Genomic DNA, 21065 nt, shown 5'->3' with positions numbered 1-21065 from the left:
TATATTTAAAAAATGTAGTATGTATGATTTAGTATGATTTATAAGTTGTTTTCCACTTGGGGACCAACAATTTCTGGTATTGATAGTAATTATACACACGCGCACACACACACACACACACACACACACACACACACACACACACACACACACATAGTGGAAAGAATTGGGTCACCCTGTTTATGTCTATAAGTATTGAACAACCAAAATATTTTCAGAAAATAAAGCTTAAGCACCAAGGAGATAAGATACAGTAGCATGTGTCTGTTAGAAGAACTGCTGAATTTATTTACAACAACAACAAAAAAGACCAAAAAAACACTGCAATTAGATATAGCAGGCATCAAGCTCATGGGGCTGTTTGCAACAGATCTGCCTGTTTGTGCTTCTTTCTTTTTTCCTTTCTTTTCATGTTTACTTGATCCTATGCAAAAATATGACAGTCTATGGTTACATCCAATTGCCAACATTTTTATCTTAATTACAAATCCTCATTTTCATAACTGTACATTACCTAGCTACCTAAGTTACCAGTTTGATCATTACTAGCCCTACTCTGAACTGAAGTAACTGAGTTAGCTAATTGATTTCAAACTGCTAATTGTTAACTGGCTGAACACTGACAGCTGTAGCCTACTTCCCCTCATTAGCTGAACTTAAAGCGTTCGTAAAAATTAAAAATAAAAACACCCAAAACTGTATACGGGTCCATAACGAAGATGAACTGTATGTCGATACGTGAAATTCTGGAGGGAACGTCGAACGGCGTGACGTGGGGACGTAATGACGTGTGCTGTTAATCTAATTATGTTCTATAATATGTAAAACAGGAACATGAAAGGAATATTCTAAAAGTGATTCATGTAAACACTTTAATCACAATATTGTCTTTTTCAGAGTAAGGTCAATAATTAGATTACTGCTGTCCATGTAAACGTAGTCAGTGTGGCTGGTGCCAGGCATCAATGCCCTTTGTTAATCTGATGGACACAATAACAGATGCATTTTAAAAGTAGTGTACTGATCACCCATCAGATGATACAAGCATTCAGTACAAGCATTTTTATAGTTTGTTTGTGGAGATTTTTCTTTATTCTGTCATGATAGATTAATGTATGTATATATGTATGTATGTATGTATGTATGTATGTATGTACGTATGTATCTAACTTCAAATTTTTGAAAATGACATATTGACATGTCACATATTCTTTGTGCCAACAAGTAAATTGTATATACCATTATACCACTGATTACACACATACCATTGATTACAAACTATACCATTGATTACAAACATGCATGTTGCTGAATACAAAATGTTTGTATTATTATTATCTTCAGACAAACATAAGACAAAATTGCATTTTTTTTTATAAATTGTATAATGTGTTCTCATCTATAGGCAGATTATATACAATTAGATGTAAGATATTTAAATATTACCTCAACATTATATTTCCAAGTTCAACATTCTTCAGCCAAAATGATGAAGTATATATTTGTGAATTTGAAAACCTTTTTTCTTAAAGTGATTTAGATGCCATTTTACCCATCACATTTTTCTTTGTATTTAGTTCTGGTTTAAACAGAATAATATAGCATTTAGGTGTAAATATACAGAATAGTAGAGCAAAACTGGAGGCCAAAATAGCAAATATCTCCACAGCTACAGTAAATTTTCCAGGAGAGCTGACATAAGCTGGAATAAAGGTGATCCAGACAGCACAGAATATGAGTATGCTGAATGTGATGAATTTAGCTTCATTAAAATTATCTGGCAGCTTCCTAGCTAGAAAAGCCAAAACAAAGCACAAGAAAGCAAGAACTCCAATATAACCCAGCACGGCCCAGAAACCTATAGCTGAGCCCAAGTTACATTCTAATATGATCTTTTCCTTGTAGTAGTTCATGTTCTTGTAGGGGAAAGGAGGAGAAACTGTTAACCAAAGCACACAAATAAGGACCTGTATGAGAGTGAAAGCAAGTACACTGAGTCTCTGCTGTAGAGGCCCAAACCATTTCATGATATTACTGCCTGGAAGTGTAGCCCTGAAGGCCATTAGCACAACTACTGTTTTCCCCAGTACACAGGAGATACAGAGGACAAACGTGATTCCAAAAGCTGTGTGGCGCAGCATACAGGACCACTCAGAGGGTTGTCCAATGAAAGTTAGTGAACAGAGGAAACACAGAGTCAGGGAGAACAGCAGCAGGAAGCTCAGCTCAGAGTTGTTGGCCTTAACAATAGGACTGTCCTTTTCTATTAGAAATAATATAGCTACTAACACAGTTAATACAGCTCCAAACAAAGAGAACAGTACCAGTACTATCCCCATAACTTCTGTAAATGAAAGAAACTCTATGACCTTTAACACACATTTATCTCTGTCAGCATTAGACCAGTATTCCCCTGGACACTGCTCACAGTTATTTGAATCTGCAAAATAATCATGGTTATTCTTATTAGGAAGGAAAATAAACTTAATTTCCTGAGTTCATTTATTAATGCCATTGTTCAGGAATTGTATCCTAAATAATAAAAAGAGGATACACAATGCACAATTAACAACTTGTCTTTGAAAATTGGTAATGCTGAAATTACCTGTCTGGTTACTGATCTCTCCTTCGGCACATGGTATACAGTCATAACAGCAGACAGGTCTTCCTTTCTGTGCAGCTTTCCGGGTTCCTGGAGGACAGCTCTCACTGCACACAGACCTGGGCTTCTAATGTGAACAATATATTACAGCTACAGATATTACTTTTCCCATAGAATTGAGCAAATATAGCTTGTTTGAGATGCAACTCAAGCAATGTGTCTATATATTAATAATCTATTTTAATTTGGTTTATTTTTCAGAACCTTCCATTTATAAGGTTCTGTGTGACAAGTAAATTAACCTGTTAAGCCATAAACACATCTTAATTAATAAGCATTTTTAGCTTTGAATTTTTAACTTTGAAGTACTATTTTGGTGTAAAACATTTCATGTATATTCATGTATATATTAATTAGCAAAAAATGTTTTACCTCTCTTTTCTCTCCAGCCCAGAAAATATCTTCAGTGTTCAGGACAAACTGTTGTCCACTTGGCAGTGAGGCATCGTAATAACCCACTGCCTTAAACTGCACTTCTCCATTGAACCCTCGTTGCCAGTTCACCACATCATATTTTGCAGGCATTGCACCAGTGCTGTCGAACCACACCTTTTCTCCTAATTTGGTGGTAAAATTTAAATTTTTTATAGCTTCAATAACCTTCAAAGGGTAAATAAAAAAGTATTCAAACAAATATTCATTTCATGACAATATTCATTTCATGACATGGACACGGCCTGCTTTGGTTCTCTTCTTTGGGTTACCTGCCATGGTTGTATTGTTTTGTATTTCTCACAACTCTGGTTTTCTGTGCATCTCAACAGACTGTGTAGAGAATGTGCCACAGCATAAACTGCATTATAGATGTTTTTTGCATATCTCAATTCTGCTATATCTTCATTGTAGTTTTTAAACAGAATCATATCTTCATATTTGCTGCAGTTGTTTTCAGTTTGAGAAATGTTTCCCTCTGTATGCAAGCAAGGGAAAGCTGTTTGCCAAAATTCATTTATAACATAGTCAGCAAAACTACCAATGTTAAATTTTCCCACATCAAAACCAATCGATCCAGCCAGTATGTTGTAACTTGTTGGTGTTACTAGATTGACAGCTGTAATCCATGCCTCAACACCAATCATCTGGTAGCCAGTGACATTCTTTAGAATAAGTTGATCTATTAGAATGTTCATATCAAAGTGGGCAAGAAATATGATAATTACTTTGGCTGTGCCTTTCTTAATAATATCTGCCACTTTCATGATTTTGGCAGTATCTGACCGGTCAAACTTCTCAGAGTACTCAACACATATTCCCTCCTCTTTGGCTGCATTCAGAAAAATGGCCATTCCATTGTTGCCATAATCATTATCACTGTTCACAGCTCCCACCCAAGACCAGCCAAAGTGCTTGACCAAATATGCCAATGCTCTACTCTGGTAGAAGTCACTTGCTATTGTTCTAAAGAAAGAGGGGTACTCTTTTCTGTTGCTCAGACATTCACATGTCGCAGCGTGACTGATCTGAGGAGAGAAAGATAGCTAAAATGTTAACACAGGACACCATACGTACACACAATCACACACACTTTCACACCTAAAGGCTATTTAGAGTAGCCTGCACCCCTATCTGCACTTTGCAGTCTGCAAAGACAGCAACATGAGTAAAGGATTGAACCCAGAATCCTGGAGCTATGGGGCAATATTGCCCACTACCCCACTGTGCTGCCCATAAGAATGAGATGCAGTGCTGAAAGAGATTTATAGACTAAACATGCCCATTTGATTGAATATTAAATACATTAACTGTAGTTTCAAATGTGTTTTGGAACTATTAAATATATTGTCATTTATTACTAATAAATAATTATTAAAATCATTGATCCTTACCACTGGGATCATAAAAGGTCCTGTAGTTTTTGTGAGTGTTATAGTAGGTGTAGACTCTGACTCCCCTATGATGGCTTGTACGGCTGCTTGTCCAGAACAGGCATTATCTGCTGTTATGTCCATACCATTCATCAAAGCCATGGCTGCCTTCATACTCAACAATCTTGATCCACAATTGTCATAAATTCTGTATCCAATTGAAATATTTGGGAGCAAGCTGTTGGCTCTGTTGATTTCATCAATTGCAAAAGTCATGGTCTGAGCAAGGCGTAATTCTCTGAGGTTAAATCTACAAATATTAAAATTCATAGTGAGAAATGATATATTTAATATAAAATGAGAACTAAAGGAAATACAGTGCAGAAATACAATACACCATTCCTAAAAATGATTCCAATGTGAATTTTTCCACTACAACAAACCTAATGCAGATTAAAGGTTGAGGTTTTTCAGTATATAGCAGTGACTGCATCTGTGTACCATCATGTATCGAAAAGACAGCTCCAATTATCACATCTCCATCTTTAGACAGCAGTGGATATGCTGGGTTTTCCAGAATATGGCAATTTTCTCCCTTTGCCAGGTTAAGATAAAGGAGTAGTACAAGGAATAGCATCACAAATTCTGTCTAATGCTTTTCCTGGATCAGTCCAGAACAGATGTACTCTTCATATATTTATAGACATTCACTGGGTCTTCTGGGTATGACCTTTTCAGTTTGGACAAATCAGAGAGGTGGTGAGCTTTGTGATGTCATTAAGGGACATGATGGTAGCTGCATATCTCAGTTAAACATATCTGGTTTAATTCAGTTAACACTGACCACTCAAATTATTTACAGCCACTACTGTAGGCATTGAGCATGCTGGGCGTGCAGGTGTTGTCAGTGTATGTGGCCAATCTGTTTGCATTGTTGTATTTTTTGTATGTCTTCCATGAGCAGAATAGCAATAGATGGTGCTCCTAGGCCTCTAGAAGCTTATGACATCATCAACCAAAAAGTAGTTCAATTAGGCAGAAGCCCTTTGAGGCTTGAAATGAATCCTGGAGAGCAAAAGTAAATAACGTAATAACATATTACTTTATTTACACATGTTAGTAATTAGTAATTATTTATTTGCATACAGTACTGTGCAAAAGTCTTAGGCACCCTATTTTTTTATAACTTTGTTGTACATTTTCATTTTATGACTTCTACATTATCGAGTCAGTACAAAAAACATTTTAGATTTCCAATCATTAGTTTTCTAGCACACAATTTAATGTTACAGAAAAATGTTTGTATGTCAGAAAAGAAAGCAGCATATTATGTAAGAGACCACTTTTCAGACAAAAAAACATAATGAAGGCTGTTGGGTTTTGTTGCAAAAATAAGAAGCAAATGTGAATGCCAAAGTCTTCAGAAGAACTGAGGCTGGTTTTGCAAGATGCTCAGTAAAACATAGCAATAAAGTCTTGCAACTGTTGGTGTCAAAATGCATGCTTTTACAATCTTTTGCTTTTGCACAAATTTTCATGGGAGGTATGCCAGGAAAAAAAAAAGTCTTTGTTGTCTAACAAAAACATTAGAGCAAGTCTACAGTTTGCCAATGAGCATATAGGTAAAGACCAGGCCGTTTGGAATAATGTGCTCTGGACAGACAAATCAAAGGTAGAGTTGTTTGGCCACAGGAACAGCTTTTCAGGAAAAACAAAACAAACAAGGCACTCCAACATTTCCTGGGTATAAGCCAACTTTTGTCAGTGGTTTATCAGGGGCTTCATCACTGCACTGGTGCCACTGACCTCCCTCCTTATGGGAAAACCTAAAAACCTGAGGTGGAACCCAGATGCTCTGCAGGCATTTTAAACCTTGAAACAGAGGTTCTTGACTGCCCCATCCTGCATCACCCAGACCCTGGCCTGCAATTCATCATGGAGGTTGATGCCTCCCAAAGTGGTGTTGGGGCTCTCATTTTTCAGTGACCAGGTAACCCAGCCAAACTCTAGCTATGTGTATGGGTGGAGTATTCTTTCCATGATATAGTGAAATGTTTCTGGGGCTCTAAACAAAACAAATGAAATGATGATCAATTGGTGTAACCCAAACAGAGTGAACAAAGCCATTTTTCTAAGGATATTGGAGTTAATTCCCAGTAAATCCAGTCGAATAAAAGTGAGCCACACCTAGCCAATCAAGCAGTTCATCAATCTGTGTTGCATTGGGTGAGCAACAAATTTAGACACCATGTTGATAAGCTTTCTCTATTACAGTGAGCAGTGGAAAGAAGATAAAGAGGAAGTGAGAACAGCCACGAGAGAGAGAGAGAGAGAGCTGTGTGCGTGTCTGTGTGTGTAGGTGTGTGATTTTGGTGAACAAGGCTGAAAAGCAAGTTTTCATTCCATTAAAACCCTTTTGAGTTGTGCCATACCTGTCTCCCATGTCCTCATTCACTTGGTAACATAGGGGGCACATTTGATTATAGAATGTTTCTCAACATATGATTCAATCCTGTTAGTAGGGTTAAAATGTTACCTTACATTTGTGAAAACTGTAAGCAAAATAGACAATTTATTGTCTATTATTGATTTAATTAGGCATTGCGTCATACAGGGCTGAGGATGTGTTTTTGTTGTTCAGAGCAATGTTATCCCTGCAGGTATTTTTGAAAGTATATTATGTTGCTGCTGGCTGTGTTTTAATTAATAATGTTGTTATTTGCAATTACCGCATTTGTAGAGACACCTATTAGATTGTGTTCCAGATGAGTGTTTTCTCACAGCAGCCTGTTTTGTTCCTTCCAATTCCTAGCCAACCCCCACCATTTCCTATTGCATGCTCCCTAAAGTCCTCAAGTCCTTACCTAAAGCACAACCTCTGCTGCTTGGTTATTTATATTTCTACACAATTAACAATGCAAAGTAATGGTATTCAACATGACATGCATAGTAAATTAAATGCTTATTTCTATAATATTTATTACGTGCATGTAAGTTACTCATGGAATTTTCCAAATAAACATATTGTGTAAATTGTGGGAGACATTTTGCCAGGTGCATGAGCAAGTAGTCTAACATGCTAGTCTTCAGTTCCCTCTGCTGATCTGATGGAAACCATAGCAGATGCATTTTAAAAATATGATTGACTATCCATAATCTAGTGCAAACATTTTTATATTTTGTATGGAGACATTATTATTTATTCTGTCATGACAGATTTCATTTTTATTTGTTACTGAACAATTGATTGAATATTTGATTGACTGTTAGGTTTATGATTATTTACATCAAGGCATATTAATTTGAGAAGATATAACCTTTCCACTTAAAAATATAAAATAATAAAAATTGACATATCAAGAATGATTTGTGCCAGTAAAATAACTGATTACAAAATGCTATATATAGAAAATTTCTTCTATGACCAGAGATAAGACACAATTGTGACATTTTTAATGAGAAGTTTAATCTGTTCTCATTTATATCCTTATCCATAACCACATCCATAGATGAAATTAGATGTACGATATTTAACTATTATTTATTTGAATATATTTGACATTGTGTCCAACTTTAACATTTTTCAGCTAAAACGATGTGTATGTTTGCAAATTTGAACAACTTGTTTAGTAAAGTGATTTAGATGCCATTTTACCCATCATATTTTTCTTCGTGTTTAGTTCAGGTTTAAACAGAATTATGTAACATTTAGGTGTAAATATACAGAATAGTAGAGCAAAACTGGAGGCCAAAATAGCAAATATCTCCACAGCTACAGTAAACTTTCCAGGAGAACTGACATAAGCTGGAATAAAGGTGATCCACACAGCACAGAATATGAGTATGCTGAATGTGATGAATTTAGCTTCATTAAAATTATCTGGCAGCTTTCTAGCTAGAAAAGACAAAACAAGGCACAAGAAAGCAAGAACTCCCATATAACCCAGCACGGCCCAGAAACCTATAGCTGAACCCAAATTACATTCTAATATGATCTTTTCCTTGTAGTAGTTCATGTTCTTGTAGGGGAAAGGAGGAGAAACTTTTAACCAAAGCACACAAATAAGAACCTGTATGAAAGTGAGAGCAAGAACAGTGAGCCTTTGCTGTAGAGGCCCAAACCATTTCATGACATTACTGCCTGGAAGTGTAGCCCTGAAGGCCATTAATACAACTATTGTTTTCCCTAGTAGACAGGAGATACAGAGCACAAAGGTGATCCCAAACGCTGGGTGACGCAGCATACAGGACCACTCAGATGGCCGTCCAATGAAAGTTAGTGAACAGAGAAAACACAGAGTCAGGGAGAACAGCAGCAGGAAGCTCAGCTCTGAGTTGTTGGCTTTAACAATTGGAGTGTCTTTTTCTATTAAAAATAAAATAGCTACTAACACAGTTAATACAGCTCCAAGCAAAGAAACAAGAACCAATATTATCCCCATAACTTCTGTAAATGAAAGAAACTCTATGACCTTTAACATACATTTATCTCTGTCAGCATTAGACCAATATTCTCCTGGACACTGCTCACAGTTATTTGAATCTGAAAAATAATCATGGTCATTTTTTTATGAAAGAAAATCAACTTTATCTCATGGTTTTATTTATTAATGCCATTGTTCAGGAATTGTATCCTAAATAATAAAAAAAGAATACACCATGTACAAATAACAACTTGTCTGTGAAAATCTGTAATGCTGAAAATACCTGTCTGGTTACTGAACTCTCCCTCTGCACATGGTATACAGTCATAGCAGCAGACAGGCCTTCCTTTCTGTGCAGCTTTCCTGGTTCCTGGAGGACAGCTCTCACTGCACACAGACCTTGGCTTCTAATACGGACAACATATTATAGCTGTAATCAGTACTTTTCTCATACAATTCAGAAAATACACTATTTTGCTAAAAGTTTGTGGACACCTGACCAATCACACCAATGTGTGCTTGTTGAAAATCCCACTATTGATTTTGTCCCCCCTTTGCTGTTATAATAATCTCCACATTCACTTTCATGAGGTTGGGCACTGATGTCGGCCGAGAAGACCAAGTGCACAGTCAGTATTCCAATTCATTCCAATTCAATTTTCAGTGGAGTTGAGGTCAGGGCTCTGTGCAGGCCACTCAAGGACTTCCACACCACCATTGGCAAACCATGTCTTTATGGACCTCATGTTGTGCACAGGGGTATTTTTCATGCTTGTACAGGTTTGGGCCCCTTAATTCCAGTAAAGGGGAATTCTTAATGTTACAGCATACAAAGACATTCTAGACAATTTTGTGCTTCAGACTATGTGGCAGCAGTTTGGAGGAGGCTGGCATATGGGTGTAATGGTCAGGTGATCACATACTTGGCCATATAGTGTATACACAATAGTAATAATGTATTCATGTATTGTTACCCTCTTTTAAATTAGACTATGAATGATAAGGTTCTATCTGACAGTTCCATGAAGCTGTTAAGTCATAATAATTTGCTCATCAGTCAAATCCAAGCAGCTTTTAAGGTTTGTATTTTTGTAATACTTTTAAGCACTATATTGGTGTAAAACTTTTCACATATATTCAGTGGTGTGTCGATAACATTAGTAGAACGTTGGTTTTCGTTTTGCCAGAAAGGTTATAGAGGGCCTTACAAGGCCTGCTAAAAAAAATCACCTATTCCAATTAATGTTTAATAAAAACTGAAAATTAGCAAATATTGGATGTACCTCTCTTGTCTCTGCTGCCCAGACAATATCTTCATCATTTAGGACAAATTGTTGTCCACTTGGCAGAGAGGCATCATAATAGCCCACAACCTTAAACTGCACTTTTCCATTGAGCCCTCGTTGCCAGTTCACCATATCATATTTTGCCACCTTTGCCCCAGTGCTATCAAACCAAACCTGTTCTCCTAATTTGGTGGTAAAATTGACCTTTTTTAGAAACTCAACAACCTTCAGAGTTAAAGGAAAACAATTATTAATTTCTTAAAATATCAGTAATAGGCATAGCCTGCTTTGCTTCTCTTCTTTTGTGTTACCTGCCATGGTTGTATTGTTTTGTAATTTTCACAGCTCTGATTTTCTGTGCATCTCAACAGGCTGTGCAGAGAATGTGCAACAGCATAAACTGCATTGTATATGTTTTTTGCATATCTCAATTCTGATATATCTTCACTGTAGTTTTTAAATTGAATCATATCTTCATATTTCCTGCAATTGTTTTCAGATTGAGAAATGTTTCCCTCTGTATGCAAGCAAGGATATATTGTTTGCCAAAATTCATTTACAACATAGTAAGCAAAACTATTAATGTTCAGTTTTCCCACATCAAAACCTATGGATCCAGCCAATATGTTGTAGCTAGCTGGTGTTACTAGATTGTCTGCAGTAATCCATCCTTCACCACAAATAATCTGGAAGCCAGTGACATTCTTTAGAATAAGGTGGTCAATTAGAATTTTCATGTCAATTTGGGCGACAATTAAGACAATTACTTTGGCTGTGCTTTTCTTAATAATATTGACCACTTTTATGATTTTGGCAGTATCTGACCGGTCAAACCTCTCAGAGTACTCAACACATATTCCCTCCTCTTTGGCAGCTTTCAAAAAAATGGATATTGCGTTGTTGCCATAATCATTATCACTGTTCACAGTTCCCACCCAAGACCAGCCAAAGTGCTTGACCAAATATGCCAATGCTCTACTCTGGTAGTAGTCACTTGAAGTAGTCCTGAAAAAAGAGGGGTACACTTTTCTGTTGCTCAAACAGTCACATGTGGCAGAGTGACTTACCTGAGGAGAGAAAAATATATTAAAAAGTAAAAAAAAAAAAAGTAATCTTTCACCAATGCATTTACCTAGCAAGAGGTAATTAGACAGAAGCCTGTTTTAACAGAGAACTTGACAGCTAGCATCCAACTGAAAAACAATGTGAAAACAAAGTTTACGTATTATATTCATTATATGTCAAATAATATTTAAATAAAGTTGGTAGTAAGAATAAAATTCATTTGTTTTTCTTCACTGCTTTACCCTGCTTAGGGCTGCGGTGGAGCCAGAGCCAGTCCCAGAAACACTGGGATCAAGGCAGGAGAATTCACTTTGCACAGCAGGACACTATGCACACACACATTTACACAATCTTTCAGCCCTGGGTCAATATAGTGGCAGCTGTCTATCCGCATGTTTTTGGACAGTGCATATAAACTCTGCACCGACAATAACACAAGCCCAGGACTGAACCCAGAACCCTGGACATGTGAGGCAGCAATTGCATCAATGTGTCTCCAGTATAAATAAAATACATTGCTAAAAAACAAATACATAACTAGTCTGAACATATACATTTGAGGGAATATTAAAAATAGTTAGCACAATATACCTCCTTGTTAGAATTGTGTATCAAGGTAAAATTGAGCTTTTCATAGCTGTTGAAGTTAAAGAGACTCATTTTGGAGGATGTATGATTAGTAAGTAGATAAAAATAGATATGTAATGATTTAAATGTAGACATTGCTCTATATTATTTATGTTATTGCTCTAATTATCCCATGTATATTTCAAGTGTGTTCTGTAACTATTAAATAAATGATTACTAAATAATTCTTAAAATCATTGACACTTACCACTGGGATCTTAAAAGGTCCTGTAGTTCTTGTGAGTGTTATTGTGGAAGTAGACTCTGTCTCTCCTATGATAGCTTGTACTACTGCTTGTCCAGAGCAGGCATTATCTGCTGTTATGTCCATACCATTCATCAAAGCCATGGCTGCTTTCATAGATAACAATCTTGATTCGCAATTGTCATAAATTCTATAACCAACTGAGATATTTGGGAGCAACCTGTTGCTTCTGTTGATTTCATCGATTGCAAATGTCATGGTCTGAGCAAGGCGGAATTCTCTGAGGTTAAATCTACAAATATACATTCAAATCATTTAAACAATTCAATTGAATATAAAATTAAAACTAATAGAAACAATGCAGAAATACAATGTAGATTTCCAATAAATGACTCCAATGTGAAGTTTTCTACTATAACAAACCTAATGCAGATTATAGGTTGAGGTTTTTCAGTATATGGCAGTGACTGCATTTGTGCACTACCATGTATTGGAAAGATAGCTCCAATTATCACATCTCCATCTTTAGATAGCAGAGGATATGATGGGTTTTCCAGAATATGGCAATTTTCTCCCTCTGTCAGGCTAAAAGAAAGGAATAGTACAAGGTATAACATCACAAATTTTGTCCAGTGCTTTTCCTGGATCAGTCCTGAACAGATATAATCTTTGTATATTTATAGACATGCTCTGGGTCTTCTCTATATGATCATCCAGTTTGGACAAATCAGAGAGGTGTTGAGCTTTGTGATGTCACTGGGACAGGATAGTAGCTGTATCCCTGTTATATACATCTGGTTTAATTCAGTCAACAATGACCACTCAAATTATTTATCAACACTATTCTAGGCTTTGTGCATGCTGGACCTGCATGTGTTGTCCAACTGTGTGGCCAATCTGTTTGCACTGTTGTATTTCTTGTCTGTGTTCCCTGACCAGTTTGGCAATAGATTGTGCTCCTGTGCCTCTAGAAACCTATGGGGTCATCAACCAAACAGTAATTAAATTAGGGAGAAACCATTTGAGGCTTGGATTAAATCCTAGAGAGCAAAAGTAAATAAAGTAGTAACAGGTCCCAGCCTTATACATCCTCAGCTGCCACTCACTTCAACATTTGATTAAATCACTTGACTAGCTCATCCGTGTGGATATTGAGTAGCTCTGGCTTACCGGGAAAAGTTTCCTCAGTTCAGCAACTGAGGAGGAAGCAGGTAAAGCTGTCTTGTAATAGCTTAAGCTGTTGCTTTCCTCAGGGTTACAGTCTTCATTAAACATGTGGGCATTGACCATGACCAAGATGTAATGGCAGCCCCACAGTTTCCAAAGTTTCTCAGGAACCAAAAAGTGAAAAAAAAAAAAAAAAAAAAAAAGAGCTTACATCTGGTGTGCTGCATTGATCTGGTGATCTATAACTGGATTTTTAATCATCAGTGAATTATGGACGCTTTTACCCAATCAGCTTTCAACAGGAATTTTAAACAACTAGCATTGATCTATCATCACAAAACTTGATAATTATGTTCATGGATGGTCTTTCTGGTTCTATGTATCTTGGCAAGAACTGGCCACTGGAAGCGCTTGGATCCCACAGATCACTGTTTGCTGCTATATTTATTATTAGGGGTGATGTCTGCCGTCAGGTTCTCTCAGCTTCTCAGCTTCTCTCAGCGTGTGCAGTCACGCGAGGGGTTTAAATAGCCAACATAATTACTCTAAACATAAACACCTGGTTCAGATTAGGCTACACTCTCGCACATCAAGCCAATGTCCAAACAGGAAGTGAACGAACCAAAACAAGTCACGTGTATAGTCCGAAGCTGCGCCGCAGTGCCATCTGCCGGCCATGGCGTAACAGAACCCCCCCTCCAAAGGCGCCTCTCCCGGAGCGCCAACAACCACCTTCCAACGGGGGTCCTGGGCCCCTGGGAAAGCTGTCTCTTGCTGCCATGGAAAACGAGGCGGCCTCTGCCAGGCAGCAAACTGGCGGAGCACCACCCCCAGTGGCGCTGGAATGCTGGACGCCGACCCCGGCGGCACTGGGATGCTGGATGCTGCCTCCGGCAGCACTGGAATGTGGGGCGCCGCCCCCAGCGGCACTGGGACACTGGATGCCACCCCTGGCAGCACTGGAACGCGGGGCACCACCCTCATGACCTCCTTGTAGGCCTCACGCTGCAGCTCTGAGGCCGCCATGTTGACCTCAGGCAGGAGATCCACAACTGAGGCCTCCCTGTAGGCCTTAGGCTGGAGCTCTGCTGTCACCATCGACGCATCGACGCATAGCTCTCCAGCAGCGGGGCGTGGGAACTTGTGCGGATGGCAATGTGGTGCATGGGCCGGCTTGCTGCAGCAGCCCTCATTGCATTAGCTGGCGATCGATCTGAGCAAGTCTTTCGTCGATACGCTTACTCTCTTCCCAGAACGATCGGCCCAACTTCTCAAACTCGCTGCTCATGTTGATCTGCTGCTTCCGTGTTCGGGGCACAGTATTGTGTCACGGAACGGGACTGGAAGCGGATGCAGGTGCAGATCAAAGTCTTTATTAACAGCAAACAAACAAACAAACACAAGAAACGCGGTCTATGTTGAACAGGGCTATCAGGATCAGACATGGGGCTACAGTCTAGGCATTACTCGAGAACAGATCAGGGACATGAGACCGCTAGCATGCTGCACACATTAGCTACTGCATTAAAAGTCAGAGCTATAGCTATACATGCTAAACATTACAAACGTTACAACTAATAATACTCATGAGACATTAAGTTAATACTGCGTGAAGTGCGCAGCCACACGAGGGGTTTAAATAACCAACATAATAAAACTAAACATAGACACCTGGCTCAAATCAAGTTACACCCTCGCACATCAGCCAATGTCTAAACAGGAAGAGAACGATCCAAAACAAGAGTCACGTGTCCACTTAGAAGCCACGCCGCAGTGCCATCTGCAGGCTGTGGCGTAACAGAACCCCCCTCCTGGGCCCCTGGGAATGCTGTCTGTTGCTGCCACGGAAAATGAGGCAGCCTCCACCGGGCAGCAGACTGGCGGAGCACCACCCCCAGTGGCGCTAGAATTCTGGATGCCGCCCCCGGCGGCACTGGGACACTGGACGCTGCTCCCTGGCATCACTGGACAGCAGGACAGCTTCCCTGGCTGGACAGGACAGCAGGACGGCCTCTTCGGCCAGGCAAGGCAACGGGACAGCTTCCTGTACCGGGCTGGACAGCGGGACAGCCTCCTTACCTGGCCAGGGCAGCGGGATGGCTTCCTTGGCTGGACAGGGCAGTGGGACGGCCTCCTCGGCCAGGCAGGGCAGCGGGACGGCCTCCTTGGCCAGGCAGGGCAGCGGAACGGCCTTTTCGGCGGGCAGGGGCTCCACAGCTGAGGCTTCCCCGTAGGCCTCAGGCTGGAGCTCTGCTGTCACCATTGCCCCACCAAAAAAGGTTCTGGGCTAGCCTTCAGTTCCGGACTGAGCAGCATGACTGGATCTTCCGCAGGGCAGCAAGGTGGAGCGCTGTTCGGCGCTACAGGATGGGAGCTAAGCGCCTCCAGGTTGTGGGGTATCTGTGCCACCTCTGCCTGCCACCGCTTCATCTGCAAATCCTCCTGCTGCCTCCTTAGCACAGCCTGGTAATCCTCTGGGCGCGGGAAGTCCTAATAGTACCGATAGCTTTGCTGGCTGTGTGGCGTTGTATGATTCCTCTGCAGTGGGAAGCTCCAGGAGCTTGGGTAGCTTTGCTGGCCGCGTGGCACCGCATAGCTCTCCGGCAGTGGGGGCGTGGGAACTTGCACAGATGGCGACGTGGCGCATGGGCTGGCTTGCTGCAGCAGCCCTCGTTGCATTACCTGGTGATCGATCTGAGCAAGTCTTTCGTCGATACGCTTACTCTCTTCCCAGAATGATCGGCCCAACTTCTCAAACTCGGTGCTCATGTTGATCTGCTGCTTCCGCGTTCGGGGCGCAGTATTCTGTCACTGAATGGGACTGGAAGCGGATGCAGGTGCAGATCAAAGTCTTTATTAACACCAAACAAACAAACAAACACAAGAAACGCGGTCTACGTTTAACAGGACTAGCCGGATCAAACATGGGACAAGAGTCTAGGCATTACTTGGAAACAAAACAAGGAACTGAGACCGCTAGCATGCTATACGCATTCGAACATGGATCTAGAGCTACACTCGTTAAACTCTACCACCGTTACAAGCCATAATACTGCGCGCCGTGCGCAGTTACGCGAGGGGTTTAAATAGCCAACATAATTACTCTAAACATAAACACCTCGTTCAGATTAGGCTACACCCTCACCCATCAAGCCAATGTCCAAACAGGAAGCGAACGAATCAAAACAAGAGTCACGTGTATAGTCCGAAGCTGCGCCGCAGTGCCATCTGCCGGCCGTGGTGTAACAATACTCCCCCATCCTTTTTTTCACAAAAAAGAAACCCGCTGCCATGGGAGAGGTGGACCGACGAATGAAACTGGATGCCAGAGTTTCTTCAATGCAGGTTTCCATGGCTAATGCTTGGGATAATGGATAGGCCTTACTCTTAGGTGGGGTCATGTTGGGTAACACTTCAAAGACACAGTCTCAAGGGCGATGAGGTGGAAATTCGGTGCCTTTGGTTTTATAGAAAACTTCAGTAAACTCTTCATACTCAGCAGGGATCTTGCTTTCAGCTTGGACATTGGGGCTTTCTGTGCTGGTGGTTAGACATCGTAGGTCAACAGTGACATGAAGACAATGTTCCTGACAGTAATTTGACCAATGTGTGAGCTCACCTTGGTTCTAGGGAATTCACGGATCGTGAATTTCCATCCATGGATGGCCCAAGATGATAGCATGTTTAGGATAGTTAATGACATATAGGGAGAGGTGTTCAACATGAAATAATATGGAACCAATGGGAGTGTTTTTGACAGTGATGACATGGCTGGCAGGGATGCATTTTGTTGTGGGTATTTTGAGTTCCTGTACCAAATCATGGTGAATGAGATTTTTGTCGTTTTGATAACGATTTGGGTTGGCTGGAGAAATAAATTGTACACTGACATAAAAGGCCCGGCATTTCTCAGCAAACCCATCAAATTTGACTGGAAGTGCAAAGCTGACCAGTTTAACAGGATGAGGCAGGCATTGAGCGGATGTAGTTGATTAAATGTTAGGCTAGCTTTATCCCCTCTCACTTTCACAAAGTGCATAGATGCCATTCTGGCTCCCTTGTGACACCAGGATATCCATATACTAACCTGGATGACTGGTTAATTCTAGCACGATCCAGGGAACTTTCAATTCAATATTAAGATGTTGTTCTCACCCACATGAAGAGCTTGGGGCTCAGGTTGAACCTCAAGAAAAGTATGCTTTCTCCAGTGCAGAGGACAACTTTTCTAGGGGTTACATGGGATTCTACTATGATAAGGGCGTTTCTATACACAACATGCGTAGGGTCAATCCTATCAAGATTGAGCAAGATAAAGCTGGATCTGAGCATCCCCTCCAGTCTCTATGAGAGACTGTTGGGCCTTATGGCAGCAGTAGCCAATGTCATACCATTGGACCTATTGCACATGAGACTGTTTCAGTGATGGCTGAAAAGTCCCGGGTTCCGCCCGAGGACGAAACCTCTGAGAGTAATCATTGTCACACCGCAATGCCTACATCCTCTGAGAATTTGGAGTTGTCCCCAGTTTCTAACCTTGGGTCATGCTCTAGGGGCATCTCCTTATCATAAGAGGGTAATGACACATGCCTCCCTCACGGGCTGGGAAGCGGTCTTAGATGGCTGTCCATCTCGTGGTCCTTGGAGTGGCACCCATCTGGAGTGGTATATAAATCACCTAAAAGTGCGGGCCATATATGTAGCACTGAAAATCTTTCTTCCTCAATTAAGAGGTCACCATGTGTTAGTTGTGACAAACAACACAGTGGTGGTCTCATATATCAAACACCAGGAAGGGTTATGTTCACGCCCATTCTTCAGGCAGGCACAGCTAATTCTTGGGGTAGACAACATAATTGTTGTGACAGACATCCTGTTGAGGAAGGGGCTGAGGCAAGTGGGTTGGGGGCTCCATCCTTAAGTGGTGGAGTCCATATGGTGGAGGTTCGGCCAAGCGGAAGTGAATGTGTTTGCCTCCAAGGAGACAACACACTGCCCGCTGTGGTTCACCTCACTCTACCCACACCATTGGAGCTGGACACCAGGTTGCACGTGTGGCCAAGGTCATATCTGTATGCTTTTCCCAAAATCGCTCTGCTCCCATAAGTCCTAGCGAGAATTTGCCAAGACAGTCTAGGTCTCCTGCTAGTAGCACCTTATTGGCCAGCTCAAATATGGTTCCCAGAGATAATATTCTTGCTAGACGGCACTCCATTGGAGATTCCTGCCCGCAAGGATCTACTGTCTCAAGCCGGACCTGCTGATTTGTCACCCTCGATCAGAACTATGGAAACTGTAGATCTGGCCCCTGAGGGGCACCAGCTCATAGATACTGGTTTCACAACTGAGGTTGCAGAGACCATGTTGAATGCTAGAGCACCATCCATGAGGAAATAGTATGCACTCAAGTGGTGACTTTTTGTCTCATGGTGTGAGGAACATCACCTAGAACTGTGCAATAGCTACAGTCCTGGCATTCTTACAAGGATGTTTCTCAGCAGGGTTAGCTCCTTCTTCAATCAGGGTCTAGTGGCCGCCATTTCGGCCAGCCACACCCCTACTGATGGAGCGTCTGTGGGGCAACATCCTCTAACTTCGAGGTTTACCTTCCTGAGACCTTTCTGTGGTTCTGGAAGGTCTGTCAGGTGACCAGGTTGAGCGCTTAGAGTCAGTCTCTGTGAAGCTTCTGACTCTAAAGGTAGCTTTTCTGCTGACCCTGACATCTCTGAAGCAAGTAGGAGATCTATAAGCACTCTCTGTTGCCCCTTCCTGCCTTGACTTTGCCCCTGGATTAGCCAAGGCCTTCCTATATCCTGGGCCAGATTATATTCCTAAATGCCTACGTCTGCTGCCCAGCAAGTAGTGTTGCAAGCTTTTGCCCTCCTCTGTTTCTCACACTGGAATGAGAGAAATTGCACCTACTGTGTCCAGTAAGGGCTCTCTGTACTTACATCCACCACTGTGGCCAGAGGTGTAAGTTGAAGCAGCTGCTGGTCTGCTTTGTCAGCGACATTAGGGGTGATGCTGTGTTAAAGCAGAGCGTATCTAAATATACTGGGGCGTGCCTGTGAATTGCATCTTTTCAGATAATAGAGGCTGATGGCACGGTTCACAGGTGCCGTTTTTATATCACGCGACGCGCTTAAATACCACTTCACCTGATCACGGCAGGCCTTTATATAGGCATGATGTTACACAAGCTTCAAATACCAGTCACGTGTGAGAGCGCTTCCCACAGTGTGAAGCTCACGCAAGTTATAGTTTCCTTCTCAGGGAACAGGGTTACATGCGTAACCCAGACATTTTCTCTCCTTCGTGTTTCTGTTAGTGTGTGTGTGTGTGTGTGTGCGTGTTTGTGAGTGTGAGTGCGCATGTGTGTCTCTGGGCACTTTCGGATTGAATCATCGGACTCACCTTTACCTCATCAGCTCAATTAATCAGCAACGTATATAATCCACGGTCCTTCTGTCACTTATTGCCAGATTGTTCCGGTGTGGTACATTTCCGGTCCTACTTTTGTTTCTGTTTTTTTTTTTTTTTTCTTGAACATGTTGCCTCTGGATTGATTATTAGGGATAAATTTATGAATTGAACATTTATATCTGGAATTTATATATTTCTGTAAAGTTGCTTTGTGGCAATGTCTAATGTTCAAACCAACCTACAAATATAAATGAATTGAATTTAATTAAATACAAGCAGTTTTATATTCTGAGATTTTTATTTCTTCTGCTATGACAGATTTATTGATTGACTGATTGATTAATTGATTGATTATGTAATTTGGGGCCTGTTAATTTGAAAGATATAAATCAATGAAATTTAATGTTCTTTGGGCAAAATAGTAAATTTTTATATATCATATGTGATTATAAACATGCATTTTGCTGAACACAAAATATATTTCTACAGGCAGAGACACAATTGCAATTTTTATGATAGGTTTAATTTGTTCTTATTCATATGCATAGTGAATGTACTTAGAAGTTAGATATCTAAATGTTATTTACTTTATTACATTTGACATTGTGTGTCCAAGTTTGTCCAACATTTGTCAGCTAAACATCAGCATCAACATGATGTATTTGTTTGCAAATTTGGAAATCATGTTTCTTAAATTGATCTAGATGCCATTTTACCCATCATATTTTTCTTTGTGTTTAGTTCTGGTTTAAATACAATAATATAACATTTAGGTGTAAATATACAGAACAGTAGAGCAAAACTGGAGGCCAAAATAGCAAATATCTCCACAGCTACAGTAAATTTTCCAGGAGAGCTGACATAAGCTGGACTAAAGGTTATCTAGACAGCACAGAATATGAGTGTGCTAAATGTGATGAATTTAGCTTCATTAAGATTGGAGCTTTCTAGCTAGACATATCGAGTCAATACAAAAAACATTTTAGATTTCCAACCATTAGTTTTCTAGCACACAATTTAATGTTACAGAAAAATGTTTGTATGTCAGTAAAGAAAGCAGAATATTATGTAAGAGACCACTTGTCAGATTAAAAAAAAAAACAAAAAAAAAAAAAAAAAAAAAAACCATAATGAAGACTGTTTTGTTGCAAAAATAAGAAGCAAATGTGAACCCTAACCCTTCTACAGTTTTTTGCTTTTGCACAAATTTGAACTGCATGGGAGGTATGCCAGGAAAAAAACGCCTTTGCTGTCTAACGAAAACATTAGAGCAAGTCTACAGTTTGCAAATGAGCATATAGGCAAAGACCAGGCCGTTTGGAATAATGTGCTCTGGACAGACAAATCAAAGGTAGTGTTGATTGGCCACAGGAACAGCTTTTCAGGAAAAACAAAACAAAC

General features: G+C 40.4%; 2 protein-coding genes across 2 annotated transcripts; both read right to left on the bottom strand.

The window, feature by feature from the left end:
- Nucleotides 1-1526: 1526 nt before the first annotated feature.
- On the bottom strand, nt 1527-5730 carry LOC128607038 (extracellular calcium-sensing receptor-like). The gene is made up of 6 exons (XM_053623657.1): nt 4911-5730; nt 4489-4777; nt 3367-4122; nt 3035-3262; nt 2606-2729; nt 1527-2440 (listed from the first exon to the last, which is right to left on the bottom strand). The coding sequence occupies exons 1-6, from the start codon at nt 5102-5104 to the stop codon at nt 1527-1529; spliced, it is 2505 nt and encodes an 834-aa protein (XP_053479632.1). The 5' UTR covers nt 5105-5730.
- A 2209-nt stretch (nt 5731-7939) lies between these two features.
- LOC128607037 (extracellular calcium-sensing receptor-like) lies at nt 7940-12697 on the bottom strand. The gene is made up of 6 exons (XM_053623656.1): nt 12498-12697; nt 12078-12366; nt 10489-11244; nt 10175-10402; nt 9175-9298; nt 7940-9010 (listed from the first exon to the last, which is right to left on the bottom strand). The coding sequence occupies exons 1-6, from the start codon at nt 12689-12691 to the stop codon at nt 8094-8096; spliced, it is 2508 nt and encodes an 835-aa protein (XP_053479631.1). The 5' UTR covers nt 12692-12697; the 3' UTR covers nt 7940-8093.
- Nucleotides 12698-21065: the final 8368 nt, after the last annotated feature.

Source organism: Ictalurus furcatus, chromosome 4 (genome assembly GCF_023375685.1).
Source record: "Ictalurus furcatus strain D&B chromosome 4, Billie_1.0, whole genome shotgun sequence".
In the NCBI taxonomy this organism is placed as follows: Eukaryota; Metazoa; Chordata; class Actinopteri; order Siluriformes; family Ictaluridae; genus Ictalurus; species Ictalurus furcatus.
This window is presented reverse-complemented; position numbering and strand designations above follow the sequence as displayed.